The sequence below is a fragment of the Chiloscyllium plagiosum genome, chromosome 1 (assembly GCF_004010195.1).
Source record: "Chiloscyllium plagiosum isolate BGI_BamShark_2017 chromosome 1, ASM401019v2, whole genome shotgun sequence".
Lineage (NCBI taxonomy): Eukaryota > Metazoa > Chordata > Chondrichthyes > Orectolobiformes > Hemiscylliidae > Chiloscyllium > Chiloscyllium plagiosum.
This window is the reverse complement of record NC_057710.1, coordinates 42,315,473-42,329,472: the sequence shown is the minus strand read 5'-3', so window position 1 is coordinate 42,329,472 and position 14,000 is coordinate 42,315,473. Positions and strand designations below refer to the sequence as shown.

Here is a 14,000-nt window from a genome sequence, read left to right as displayed (position 1 = left end):
TAGTACACATTGCTGCGACTCTTGAACTGTTGGAGGGAGTGAATGTTTGTGGATGTGGAGCTAATCAAGTGGCCTGCTTGCCTTGGGTGGTGTCAAGCTTCTTGAGTGTTGTTGGAGGTGCACCAATCCAGGCAAGTGGAGAGTATTCCAACACACGCCTGACTTGTGCCTTGTAGATGGTCGATAGGTTTTGGGGTGTCAGGAGGTGAATTATTCGCTGCAGTATTCCTAGCCTCTGACCTTCCATCCTCTTGGCTGATGAGTCAGAATACCTCCAAGTTCAATACCACTTAGCAAAATAACTGACTTCAGCAATGGCACGCAGTGTACTCTGGGTGGGTGATCTCAATGTCCACTACCAAGAATGGTTTAACAACACCATTATTGACTGAGCTGATTAAGTTCTAAAGGACATAGTTACCGGATTGAGTCTGCAGCAGGTAGTGATGGAACAAGCATAATGGTTAAATGTATTTGACCTCATCCTCACCAAATGACCTGCCACAGATATACCTGCCCTTGATAGTATTGGTATGAGTGACCATTATACTGTTCTCATAGAGATAAAATTCCATCTTCAACTTAAGGATACCCTCCATCACATTGTGCTTATCACTGTGCAAAAAAAATCAAACTTTTTAAACAAATCTAGTAGCTCAAGACTGGGTATCCATGAGGAATGTGAGCCATCAACAGCAGTTGAATTGTGTTGTAGAACAATCTGTAACCTCATGACCTGGCATGTCCCCCATTCAACCATTACTATCAAGCGAGGGAATCAACCCAGGCTCAATGGACACTGCAGGAGGGCATGCCAGGAACAGCATCAGACATATCTAAAACTGAGATGTCAACCTGATGAAATTAGAAAATGGAACTACTTGCATACCAAACAGCATAAGTGACAAATGATCCAGTAGATCAGATATAAGCTCTGCATCCCAGCTATATCCAGTTGAGAATGAAGGTGGACAATTAAACAACTCGCTGGAGGAGGAGGAGGAGGAGGAAGCTCCAAAAATAACCCCATCCTCAATGTGGAAATGCAGATCATCAGTGCAAAAGATAAGGCTGAAACATTTGCAACAGTCTTCAGCCTCCTCCAGTGGTCACCAGCTTTACAGAAACAGTCTTCAGGGAAAGTGAGGTCTGCAGATGCTGGAGATCAGAGCTGAAAGTGTGTTGCTGGAAAAGCGCAGCAGGTCAGGCAGCATCCAGGGAACAGGAGAATCGACGTTTCGGGCATAAGCGCTTCTTCAGGAATGAGGAAAGTTTGTCTAGCAGGCTAAGATAAAAGGTAGGGAGGAGGGACTTGGTGGAGGGGCGTCGGAAATGTGATAGGTGGAAAGAGGTCAAGGTGAGGGTGATAGGTCAGACTGGGGTGGGGGCGGAGAGGTCAGGAAGAAGATTGCAGGTTAGGAAGGCGGTGCTGAGTTCGATGGATTTGACTGAGACAAGGTGGGGGGAGGGGAAATGAGGAAACTGATGAAATCCGAGTTCATCCCTTGTGGTTGGAGGGTTCCCAAAATGTCAATTCTCCTGTTCCCTGGATGCTGCCTGACCTGCTGCGCTTTTCCAGCAACACATTTTCAGAAACAGTCTTCAGTCAATTTGATTCACTCCATAGCTCAAGACTGGATATCCATGAGACACTGTGAGCCATCAACCACAGTTGAATCGTGTTGTAGAACAATTTGTAATCTCATGCCCTGGTGAAGGTAGTGAATACTGCAAAGGCTATGTAGCTGACAGCAGTGTTGAAGACTTGTGTTCCAGAAATTGCCACTCCCTCTAACCAACAGTGTGAAAAATTGTCCAGGTATGTTCCTATACACAAAAAACAGGACAATCCATTCCAGCCAATTGTCACCCACATCGGTCCATTCTCAGCCATCAGTAAAATGATGGAAGGTGTCATCAACAGTGCTATCAAGCAGCACCCACTCAGCAATAACCTGCTCAGTGATGCCCAGTTAGGGTTCCGCCAGGGCCACTCAGCTCCTGACCTCATTACAGCCTTGGTTCAAACATGGGCAAAACAGCTGGATTCTAGAGGTGAGGTGTGAGTGACAGCTGTTGACATCAAATTGCATTTGTTTAAATGTGGCATCAAGAAGCCCTAGCAAAGTTGGAATGAAGGGGAATTAGCAGCATACAGGAAGATGGTTGTTGTTGTTGGAGATCAGTCATCTCAACTTTAGGACATCTGTCAGGAGTTCCTCAGGGTAGCATCCTCAGCTCAACCATTGTCAATTGCTTCATCAATGACCTACCCTCTATCATAAGTTCAGAAGTGAGGATGTTTTCTGATGATTGTACAATTTTGAGCACCATTTGTGTCTCCTCAAATACTGAAGGATTACATGCCCAAATGCAGCAAGATACTGATGACTTCAATAATGAGATAGACAAGTGGCAAGTATTGTTTGTGCCAAACAAATGCCAGGCATTGACTGTGTCCAACAAGGAAAAATCTCACCAACTCCCCTTCACCATCACTGAATTTCTCACAATTAACACCCAGTGGTTGAACATTGACCAGAAATTGAATTATTGATTTGTTGATTTGATTTATTGTAGCCATATGCACCTAAGTACAATGAAAAACTTCATTTTGCATGGAGTACAGGCAGATCTTAGCAAACAAGGATATGAATCATAGTGCGCATTATCAGAGTGAGGCATACAAGATTATGGCTTACAGGAGGTGCGCAAAGCAAGATCACCATTAGCAAGGTCATCATTATTTGAAGTTAGAGCGATCCATCCAGCTGTCTCATGATATCAGTGAAGAAGCTGCTCGTGAACCTGTTGGTCTATGTGTTCAAGCTTCTGTATCTTCTGCCTGACAGAAGAGGTTGGAAGAGAGCATTACCAGGGTGGGAGGGGTCTTTGATGGTGTTGGCAGCCTTTATGTGGTAACAAGAAGTGTAGATGGAGTCCATGGATAGGAGGTTGCTTCCATGCTGGCCTGGGCTCTGCAAACAACTCTCTGTAGCTTCTTACAGTCCTGGGTTGAGCCGTTGCCATACCAGGCCATTATGTACCCACACTTTCGAAGAGTTCATCTGTAAAAGGTGGTGTGGGTCCTTATGGACATGCCAAATTTCCTGAGCTGCCTGAGGAAGAAGAGGTGTTGTTGTGCCTTCTTGACCATGCATCTACGTGGGAGGTCAAGGACAGATTTTTTTTTTAAACTTTACTCCTATGAACTTGACATTCCTCGGAACAAATCATATAGAAAGTATGGCTATAAGAGTAGGTTGGAAGCTAGGAATTCAGCTGCAAGTAACGCCTCCTGACTGTTTGAAGGCTGCCCATCATGTACAAGGAACGAATCAGGAGTGTGGTAGAATACTTTCCATTTTCCCAGATGATTGCAGCTCCAACAACACTCAAGAAGCTCAACACCATTCAAAACAATGTAACCCACTTGATTGGCAACACATCCACAGGTCTTCACTGCCTGAACCACTAATGCTGAGCTGCTGAAGTGTATGCCATCCACAATATAGACCATAGAAATTCACCGAGGCTGCTAAGCATCTTCCAAACTCATAATCACTACCATCTGGAAAGCCACGGATAGCAGCTATATGAAAACAGTTCCACCTGCAAGATACCCCACCAAGCCACTTGCCATCCTGATTTGGAAATATATCACCATTCCCTCAGTATTGCTGTATCAGAATCCTGGTTGTCCCTCTCTCATGGTATGGGGGTATATTTAAACCAAATTGAGTGCAGCAGTTCAAGAAGTCAACTCACAACCACCTTCTCAAAGACAATTAGGCACAGGCAATAAATTCTAGTCCAGCCAGTGGTGCCCACATCCCTTGAATGATTAGAAAAGATGTATTTGAAGCGCAGAAGATTTGGCCAAATTCGATAGGGATAACCTTTTCCCATTGGTTGAAGCATTGAGAAATGAGGTACTGATTTATAGTGAATCACCAACAATGACATGAGGGAAAATGTTTGTAGACAGAGAGTGATTAGCATCTGAAATGCAATACCTTACGATTTGTTGGAAGACTATCTAAATATAGCTTCCAAAAAGAAATTGCTTTGAGTCCTAAAGAGGAAACATTACTGTTGCATGTGGAAAGGGCAAGGGAGGGAATGAGCTAATTGGCACTCAGAGAGAACAAGCACATCCATGAGTGACCTTCTTTTGTGCTGTTAGCATTCCTTGATTCTGAATGAATAAAGAAAACCCATCTCCGTCTATTGTGGTATGTTTCTCTCCTTGTCAAAATTTCCTTTCTATGTTATGCCCAAGGAATGCATGATTCTGCAGGCTTAAAGACGGAAACCAACCACACTGTCAGATATTAAAAGGAAAACAATGTGTTCATGTCTATGATGTTCCCTGTTTCTGCGTATTCCTGTGGCATTGACGTTGACAATGTATTTCCACAATTCCAAACCAGAATAATTTGTTTTCTTTGTCCATCTGCAAACAGTTCCTGTTGAACTGGGAGTTTGGCACTTTCTTGAAAGAGACACGATTTGCTGTATAAATACACATATACTGTTTTACAATAATTTTATCCAACTTTTATAAACTCAAATGAACCAATTGTATAGAATGCATTCTTGTTTATGACTTATCATGAAAAATGGCAACATTGCATGGATGTGGTGCCGTGATAGGACTAATCATTACAAAATTACACATTTTAATTTAAAAGTTGTATCATTTGTGTTATCCTATCTAAAATTGTTCCAGTATAACTTTCAACAAATGCAGTAATCATCAAATGCTCATCTGTTAAAGTTTTGGTTTCTTGTAACCTATTGTTGAACAGCAATGCAAAATCAGGAAGTTTTAAGTCTCTGAATGGACCAGTTTAAGGGTTTCACTCAAGACAGGTTTTCTGGTGATCCAGAAGACAGTTGAGGTTTACATTTTAGTGTTCCAGTCTTAAGGGTGATGTCAGTCTGGTAGCATGGGTGGATCACTGTTGGTATTATAAAGTTTTAAAACAAGACTTTGTTCTCAACTTCTCACAGTATTGTGTCACAGAAACTGGCACAATGAAGATTATTTTCCATGTTTCTGGCAAATTATTCTTATGTTCGTAACAACTTTTAGCTTTTTGTAATTCCGGTTCTCCTACTTGAAGAAGCAAATTTAACAGAAGCCCATCATTTAAAGGCATAATACAAGCCAAAGCTTGTCATTTGATAAACAATTCTTTATAAATCATTAGTCCCCAACTTCTCTCCATCATTTTTGTCTTTTGTTTTCCATATTAGGAATATGACAATGGTTATTATGCATGAATTATTTCCTATGTAATCAATATAGGAGAAATCTCTTTGTTTAGGAGTGGCTAGAATGTAGATTTAATTGAGGTAATTCTCATAGATGTACATATGGAGAAACTACATCAGTATATAAAGGAGAAAGGAAACTGCGACTGATGACTCCCTTCCACAATGTTGACAGGACTATTTACCTCATCTATCCCATTTCCAGTAATTCTATTCTTAATTCTTTCCCTTCCCCTCAGAGCAATGATATCCCTAGTTACCATTTAGAAGGTGGAGTTGCTCTGCCTTCGTGAACTGCAGTAGGTACCCCCACAGTGCAGTTAAGGAGAGAGTTCCAGGATCTTGACCCAGTTCCAAATACACTTTCCAGATAAAAGTTTTTTTTTTCAAATTAATATCTGTTCCATGTGGGGTCTCTAACATATTTAAGAGATCAAATACATATCGCTGCTCCTGGTTAACCCTAAGCTTTTGCTTCTTGTCATTTCAGTGCTTTGGTCACACTGATCCCTTTGTCTTCACCTTCCCTCACTGATCTACTGAAGATCTATGGGAAGTGGAGAAACAGTGCATCACCTTTTGATTACACTGTGCTGGGCTTGTTATTGAGTTCAACACTTTCAGATCCTAAATACTGCTCCCATTTTGTCAGATAATGGGTGTTGGTAATGATTCTGCATCTGTCATCTTCGAATCTTCCAGACTAACCTTTTGTTTCTTTTAATGTTCTATTATCACCCGTTGATTTCTTGCACCTTTGTCACTTTTGTCATTTAGTTGGTGAAATCATCCATACTAAAATTGCACAGCAGTAGAATATTAAAACTAGCCCTGCTGTGTACGTAACTTTATAGCCATTACACTAGTATTGTTTTTGGCATCACATATGTGAATGGAAAGCACACAAGCTGGTCATTTGGGAACTAATGGTTTTGCTGAACATTATGAGGTAGAAATTAAAAATAACTAAAGTCATTAAATGAAAATAAATTAGGATTTAACAATTTAAAAATACATTTTGACTTTTTGATTGCAGCAGGCCAGTATATAAAATCTGACACTGTGATGAAAGCTGGTACCTGCTCTACAACCTGTGAAGATATCCAACAGATAAAACAAGCAGTGCTACAGCTAAAACAGAAGGTAAGGAGATTATTGAAATGAAAGTGTTTCTTGCTCCATGTGATTATCGCTCCTTATTAAGGAATATTGTTACACAGGTTATAAAAATTGATAACAATAAAAATGTTAGGAGCAGCACAATTCTAATACTGTTTTGGCTTCTCCCAGTGACCGAAATGCGTTTATACTAAAATTGTTAAGAACATTAAAACAGTTCTCAAAATTGTAAACTTAAAGCAAGAAGAACAATATGAACTCAGTTTCCAGTGACGTTATGCAGATTTAAACACAATGTCTCCAGCACCTTATGCAGACTTAAGCCGGTTCTCTGGATCTGGTGGCACCAGGGGCTACTGATGCCTTCCTTCCTGATATCTGTGAAGAGCGTGGTGGAAGCATTGAGAGAGAAGCCAAAAGTGCTGCCAACCCCTGGGAATTAGACATATTTTCAAAAAAATGGCATTAGCAAATTGAGTTTCTCCTCCAGTATATGCACATGCTATCCTTTAAGATGATGAGTCGTAGCACTGCTGTGGATGTCAGATCCAGTTCCTACTCTGTTGCTGCGTTAGCTGGTCTAAGTTTAGCCACGTGGCAGGAAAGATACAATTATCTTCAACGCTATTGCCTCTGGGGAAAAAAAGCCATTCTATAATTATAAGCTATCATTATATATTTTACAGCCTTGTGCATAGAGAATATGAGAAATTGACATGATTACAGCTGTTTCTCAATTAGATGCAACATCTTTCAGACAGAGGAGGAAACTGGGGAAAATATCCATTTATATTACCTTACAACCTGTTATCAAATCATAACATCTTTGTGTATTCAGTTTTAATAACAGATCCATACATTATGTGATTTTATTAATAGCATTTCATGTTGATTTTGGGTTTTGAACTGGTGGCAGGTGTGTTTTGGACTGTGTGTCTGAGGGGATTTAATAATTAACTCATCAGTCTTTATGGATTTTACACAAAAGAAGTGTGAGAGAGTTAGTGAGGTAATATTTGGAAATTGTTTGCATTGGGAACTTAAAAGAAGAAGAACAATTTTAACTCAGTTTCCTGCAACATTGTGCCCACTTAGATCAGTTCTGTGGGGCAGCTGGATTGAATAGAATAAACACCAAGCATTAGCTTCCTTTTGGTTTAGAAGAATGAGAAATGATTTTTTTTCTTGCATAAGGGAAAGTTTCATTGTTTAGGAAGCTTCTGTTTTAAGTTCATACAAGTCATTGAGGAATCTAAATGCCAGAAATAGTTTCTCCTGGAAAAAGGAGTTAGTTAATAACAGCCAGAAGTAGGTAACCGCAGCATAAAGGTTTTAGTTTAAAATTCAAGATGAAATTATTTGGTTAGAACCCTGCTGTGGTTACTTGATTTGGAGATGCCGGTGTTGGACAAAGTTAAAAATCACACAACGCCAGGTTATAGTCCAACAGGTTTAATTGGAAGCACACTAGCTTTCGGAGTGACGCTCCTTCATCAGGTGGTAGTGGAGGGTTCAATCCTAACACACAGAATTTATAGCAAAAATTTACAGTGTGATATAACTGAAATTATACATTGAAAAATTGATTGTTAAGCCTTTCATCTGTTAGAATACTGTTATAGTTTCACTTCTTTCACGTGTAAATCACAAAACTTTTTTTATATAAAAGTTGCATTCTCGAGTTAGCTGTTAACAATGGTGAAAGCTAGACAATATGTTGAAGGTGTTGGCCCCCTGTGTTCTCTGTCTATGCCATGATGTTTAGATTGAATCTAATCTAAAAAGTGAGATAACGGAGTTTTACATGAATTCATGCAGTTTTTGAGCTCAGAGTTATTTGAGTTATTTGAAGCTGCTAAAGTCAAAGCTCAGTGATGTGGATAGTCAAGGGAGAAGCTACCAAAATCTCAAGATCAGAAACTGAAAGAAACAGATAAGTCAAGCCTATAGATGTGGTAGAGAAGAGGACATTTGCTGCTGTTTGATTATCAAAAAGTAATGCTGATAGGTTAGACAGAAACATATTTTTTAGCATATGTTACAAAATCTTTCAAATAGTATCTTATATGGTTTGTTTATTTTATTTGTTTTTTTGTGTGGTATTGACTTTTGTTTTGATACTAAAACCAAATCTTGAACATTGCATGCATGTTTTTCAATGAAAGATCATCTCATTAAATAAAATAATCATCTATCAAGTCAGGTTTCTGTTTAGGATCTGACTTTGTTCGGTAATACATTAGCTGGGATCATAACAATTAATTAACATAACTTTGAATTTTACTTTTCTTCAGGTCACTTCACTGCCCAACAACATTGCTGATATTAGTAAGCAAAGATCAAACAGTGACAAGTTATTTGCATCGAACAGTTACAATTATGGACTGAATGGACCACCAGGGCCCACAGGTAAGAAACAACCTTACAAATTCCACACAATGGAGGGTTCAAAAATATTAGGAAACCAATTTAACAATTGGAAAGTGCAGCAAAAGAAATTTGGTAAACTAGAACATTTTTTTACAATGATTAACAGAAGAGAATAGAATATCCTTTATTGTCACATGTACTCCATTCGTAGAAGTACAGTGAAAAGCTTTTACAATGTCTGCCTTTTATGGCGACATTTTAGCTACAAGTACCGAGGTATAATTCTGAGATGCAACAGAGGAATAAAAGTAGTTGCATTACTTTGCGGAGTTGAAAAGTAAGTTAAAAATAGAACATCATTAAAGGGTTAACATTGCAGGAAGGTAGGAAATTTCAAATAGACAATACGGTTAATCAGCTCAGTGCAGGGACTCCACACATGACCTGACCGCCCTCGCCAGATCCCAGTCCAACAGCCGTCCCCGCTCCACTCCAAGCACCAGACCATTCCGTATTGGTACTCAGCTGCTCCAAGGTAAGTACCAGTACTATCTCCCCATGCACTGGTCTCTGCCCAGAACTCGCTGCCTCTGCACTCCTCCGAGGCTGTTTCCCCACTCCCTGCTCTGTGGCTCGTTGCTTTGGGATAAACAAACCATATAAGATACTATTTGAAAGATTTTGTAACATATGCTAAAAAATATGTTTCTGTCTAACCTATCAGCATTACTTTTTGATAATCAAACAGCAGCAAATGTCCTCTTCTCTACCACATCTATAGGCTTGACTTACCTGTTTCTTTCAGTTTCTGATCTTGAGATTTTGGTAGCTTCTCCCTTGACTATCCACATCACTGAGCTTTGACTTTAGCAGCTTCAAATAACTCAAATAACTCTGAGCTCAAAAACTGCATGAATTCATGTAAAACTCCGTTATCTCACTTTTTAGATTAGATTCAATCTAAACATCATGGCATAGACAGAGAACACAGGGGGCCAACACCTTCAACATATTGTCTAGCTGCCCATGCCTCCCAGTGTTGCAGGGTTCCCCTCTGGGGCTAAGGGGAGAGAAGAAGAAAGAACAGAGAGGAAAAATAAGTAAAAGAACAGGTGGAGTAGAGGAGCTCCAGCAGGAGAGTGTTACTGGATAGCAGGAGCAATCATGCCACAGGATCAGAGTAAGGTAATGAAATTGGTGGTGAAAATTAGATTTAAGAGGCAACTATAATTATAGAGAGGGTTAATATTAAGAAGAATAAGCTCACTGGAGGTTAGAAGAAGATGTGGTTTATTTTGAAAGATAAAATATTTGACAAGGCTTACAGAAATATTGAGAGAATGCTTCCATTCAAAGAGGAATTTAGAATTAGGAAACATAATTGTAGAATAAGGCGTCACCCTTTAGGCATAGATGAAGAAGAATCTCTTCTCCAGAGGATCACATGTATTTGGAATTTTCTAACCTAGGGAGGTTAGAAGACAGTGCCATTGAACATGTTGGGGAAAGTGAACACTGCAGATGCTGCAGTTCAGAGTCGAAGAGTGTGGTGCTGGAAAAGCACAGCTGGTCAGGCAGCAACTGAGGAGCAGGAGAGTTGACATTTCAGGCATTAGCCCTATATCAGCCCTGATGAAGTGCTTGACTCTCCTGCTTATTGAACATGTTCATTGATGAGTCTTGTTCTTTAGGAGTCAAGGATAATGGACAATTGACAGGAAAGTGGAGTTGTGACCAAGATCAGATCAGCCATGATCTTACTGAACATAAAACATAGAACAGTACAGAACAGGAACGGGCCCTTCAGCCCACACTGTTAAGCTGAAAATGAAACCATACTTAACTAATCCATTCTGCCTGTTCAGTGGTCTATATCCATCCATTCCTTGCATATTCATGTGCTTACCTAATAATCTCTTGAATGCCCCTTATCTTTCTACACCAGCATGTTCCAGACTCCTACTGCGCTCTCGCCCCTTACATCCCTTTTGATCTTCCCTCTCACCTTAAATGCATGCTCCCTAGTTTTAGACTCTGGGAAAAAGATTCTGACTGTCAACCCTATCTACACATCTCATAATTTTATAGACTTCTATCAAGATTCCTCACAGCCTCCGACACTCCAGAGAAAACAACATGAGTTTTTTTAGCCTTTCCTTATAGTTCATATCTTCTAAACTAGGCAGCATCTGGTAAACCTCTACAGCAACCTCTCTAACGCCTCCATATCCTTCCTGTAATGTGTCAACCAGAATTGAAGACCATACTCTAAGTCTTATAAATCTGTAGAGCTGGTTTGATAAACCATATGGCCTACTTTTCCTGCTCCTAGTTCTTAGATTCTCACATTATTCTTATGTATGAGAAAGGCAGCTCAGTGGGGTTGATGTGCAGGGAGCAATTGAGTGTAAAAGCCTATGCTTGTTCCTAGAATAATATTTATATTAATATTCCACCTAGCAAGATTTCTTTTATTTGCAGACGAGTGGAGGAAATTGGAACAAGCTTTAATCTATTCAGTGATGATGTGGCATGTGTTATTTATCTTCATTGTTGGGATGTGGGTGTCGATGGCTAGGCCACCATATAATTCCCCAATCTTAATTGCCCCGAGGGCAGATAAAAATCAACAACATAGTGGGTCTGGAGGCACATGTAGACCAGATCAGATAAGGAAGACAGGTTTCCTTTCTTAAAGAACATTAATGGATGAGGTGGGTTTTTTTTTAATGTTTACAAAGTCACTGTGAGATGTGTTTTGTTATTCCAGATTATTTTAAATTAAATTCAGATTTCACCATGATGGGAATCAAACCCATGTTCCCAGCATATTGGCCTGAAGTTCTGGGTTACTAGTCTAGTGACATTACCACTATGCCACCAACTCCACTCAATAGCAATGTAATGCTGTTTGTTAAGTGGGCTGGAGAAAATAATCAGTTGGTTATAAATGCTAGTGTGACAGCAAGATGGTGTACTGAAACGGCAAGTACTGCAAGTTCAAGGTCATTCTTAAAGACAGAGAGGAGGTGCTCTGCAAAACAGTCACCGAGTCTTTATTTGGTCTCACCAGGGTAAAGGAGTCTGCATTGTGAGCAGTTAAAACCGTAGATTAGAAAGAAATGTAAATAAATTACTGCTTCATCTGGAAGTTGTACTTGAGGCTTTAGACATTAAGGCAGAGGTAAAATGGCAATTATTACACCTTCAGCGATTGCATTGGAAGCTACCATGGAGAAGGGGAGTAAGGAAGTGTAAGGTGTTGTGGAGGATTGGACCAGGCTTGTCACTGTCTTGCTGCCATGTTAACATTTCAGTCTTAGGCCTGCTGTACGTGTTCCAGAGAAGCTCAATGCAAACTGAAAGAACAGAGTCTCAATTTCCACTGAGACACATTGCAGCTTTGAGGACTCAACATAGAGCTCAACAACATCAGAGTATGAACATGGCCCTCTATTTTGATTATATGCCTTTCTCCTCCACTTTCCCATGTCTTGCTTCCATTTATTTGCTCTCAGCAAAGCCAACCAACTTTAAACTATTCACACCGACCATTCAGCAGCTATTTTCCCTCTATATTTCTCCGTTACTATTAGTAGCACTCCCCTTATTTGTTTGTGGTTGATACGGTCACCATCTGTTACACTTGCTTCTCTTACCGTTTTGTTAACACGAAAAAGAACATTATATTCCAGGCACTTTCAGTTGTGATGTATTGCATCAGACTTCAAACATTACCTTTGTTTTCTCCCTCCAGCAATCCTTCCAGAACTTATTGAATTTGTCCAAAATGTTCTGTTTTTATTTAAGATCTCCAGTAATTTCACTTTTTTGTGCATAAGAAAACTCATGAAAAAAAATTAGTATCTTACTGTGCTCTTTTATTGCCCTTAATAGAATCCCTTAAACTATATTGCAAGATCCTTTAACAGCAGTTTTGAACGTTATTTCAAAGTCACACAACATGAAAATGTTTTTATTTGATGTTATTACAGGCCTGCCAGGTCCTAAAGGAAGCCCTGGTCCAAAAGGACAAGCAGGATCCCCAGGGCCACCAGGACCCAGAGGAATGATGGGACCAATTGGCCCTTCACCTGACATATCTCACATTAAACAGGGAAAAAGAGGAGCAGTGGTCAGTACCTCTTTTCTGAAGTGTAAAGCTTTCCTGCAAGACAAATGCTGCACATAATTACTTAGGTAAAAACAATGACTGCAGATGCTGGAAACCAGATTCTGGATTAGTGGTGCTGGAAGAGCACAGCAGTTCAGGCAGCATCCAAGGAGCTTCGAAATCATAATTACATGACAAGCCAAACCCAAAGTTTGTCAAATAATTTTGTAGTATATTTCATTTTCTATGGGAATTGACAGATCAATTACAAATTAGCAACAGTAGTTCATTAACAAGCAGAGATTCTGAGTGCAAATAGCATCATGGTAAATTGTGTGCAGAGCCCCTGATCAAATTTGGAACTGACAGTAGAACATGGTATAATGCAGAAAAGTTGCACATAGCCATTGACTCCATCTCATTGTGAGATAATCAGTTTATTTTTAGTTCAGTGTGCAGTCATTCCATTTTCCAAAAACATTCATGCTTTAATGGATGAGATGGATTGTGATGAACACAGGAGGCTGTGGAGTGACTTAACTGAGGTGTCCAAATATTGAGGGGCCGAGATAAAGTTGACCAGTAAGACCTGTTCCTCTTTCGGAAAGGTCAGTTATCAGGGCGCACAGATTTAAGATGATTGGTAAAAGGATTAGAGGGAACATGGGGAAGAACTTTTTTATCCCAGGGCATGCTGGAAATCACTGCTGTGTTCAGTGGTGGAGGCTGAAGCCCTCAACTCATTTAAAAGGTACCAGGATCTGTACCTAAAATGCTATAGCTACAGGCCAAGTGCTGGAAAGTGGGATCAGAATGGGCAGTTTTTGTTCCTTCTCAGCCACACAGACATGGTGGGCTAAGTGGCCTCTTTCTGTGGCATAGTGCTTCTAGGATTCCATGGTGGTGCAGTTTTCAAATACTTGTGGAAGTCAGGGCATCCAGAAATGTGTGATACAATCTACAACACAGAGAACAAAATTGGCAATGAGAGCTTCCAAAACCATGGAAGCAGACCATTGGGTCCACACCAATCTCTAAAGAGCCTCCCTTCCCTACACCACAACCTTGCAATTTCCATAGCTAATCCACCAAATATACACATCCCTAGACACTATCA

At 40.0% G+C, this 14,000-nt stretch overlaps 1 protein-coding gene across 1 annotated transcript in view; it reads left to right on the top strand.

Moving 5' to 3' along the window:
* The window catches only part of ccbe1 (collagen and calcium binding EGF domains 1), a 295,957-nt gene that overhangs the window by 269,821 nt on the left and 12,136 nt on the right, over window positions 1-14,000 (top strand). The window contains exons 6-8 of the mRNA XM_043676717.1: window positions 6,317-6,423; window positions 8,694-8,808; window positions 12,765-12,904. Of these exons, the coding sequence (XP_043532652.1) occupies window positions 6,317-6,423; window positions 8,694-8,808; window positions 12,765-12,904 (362 nt within the window). The remainder of the gene's footprint in view (window positions 1-6,316; window positions 6,424-8,693; window positions 8,809-12,764; window positions 12,905-14,000) is intronic.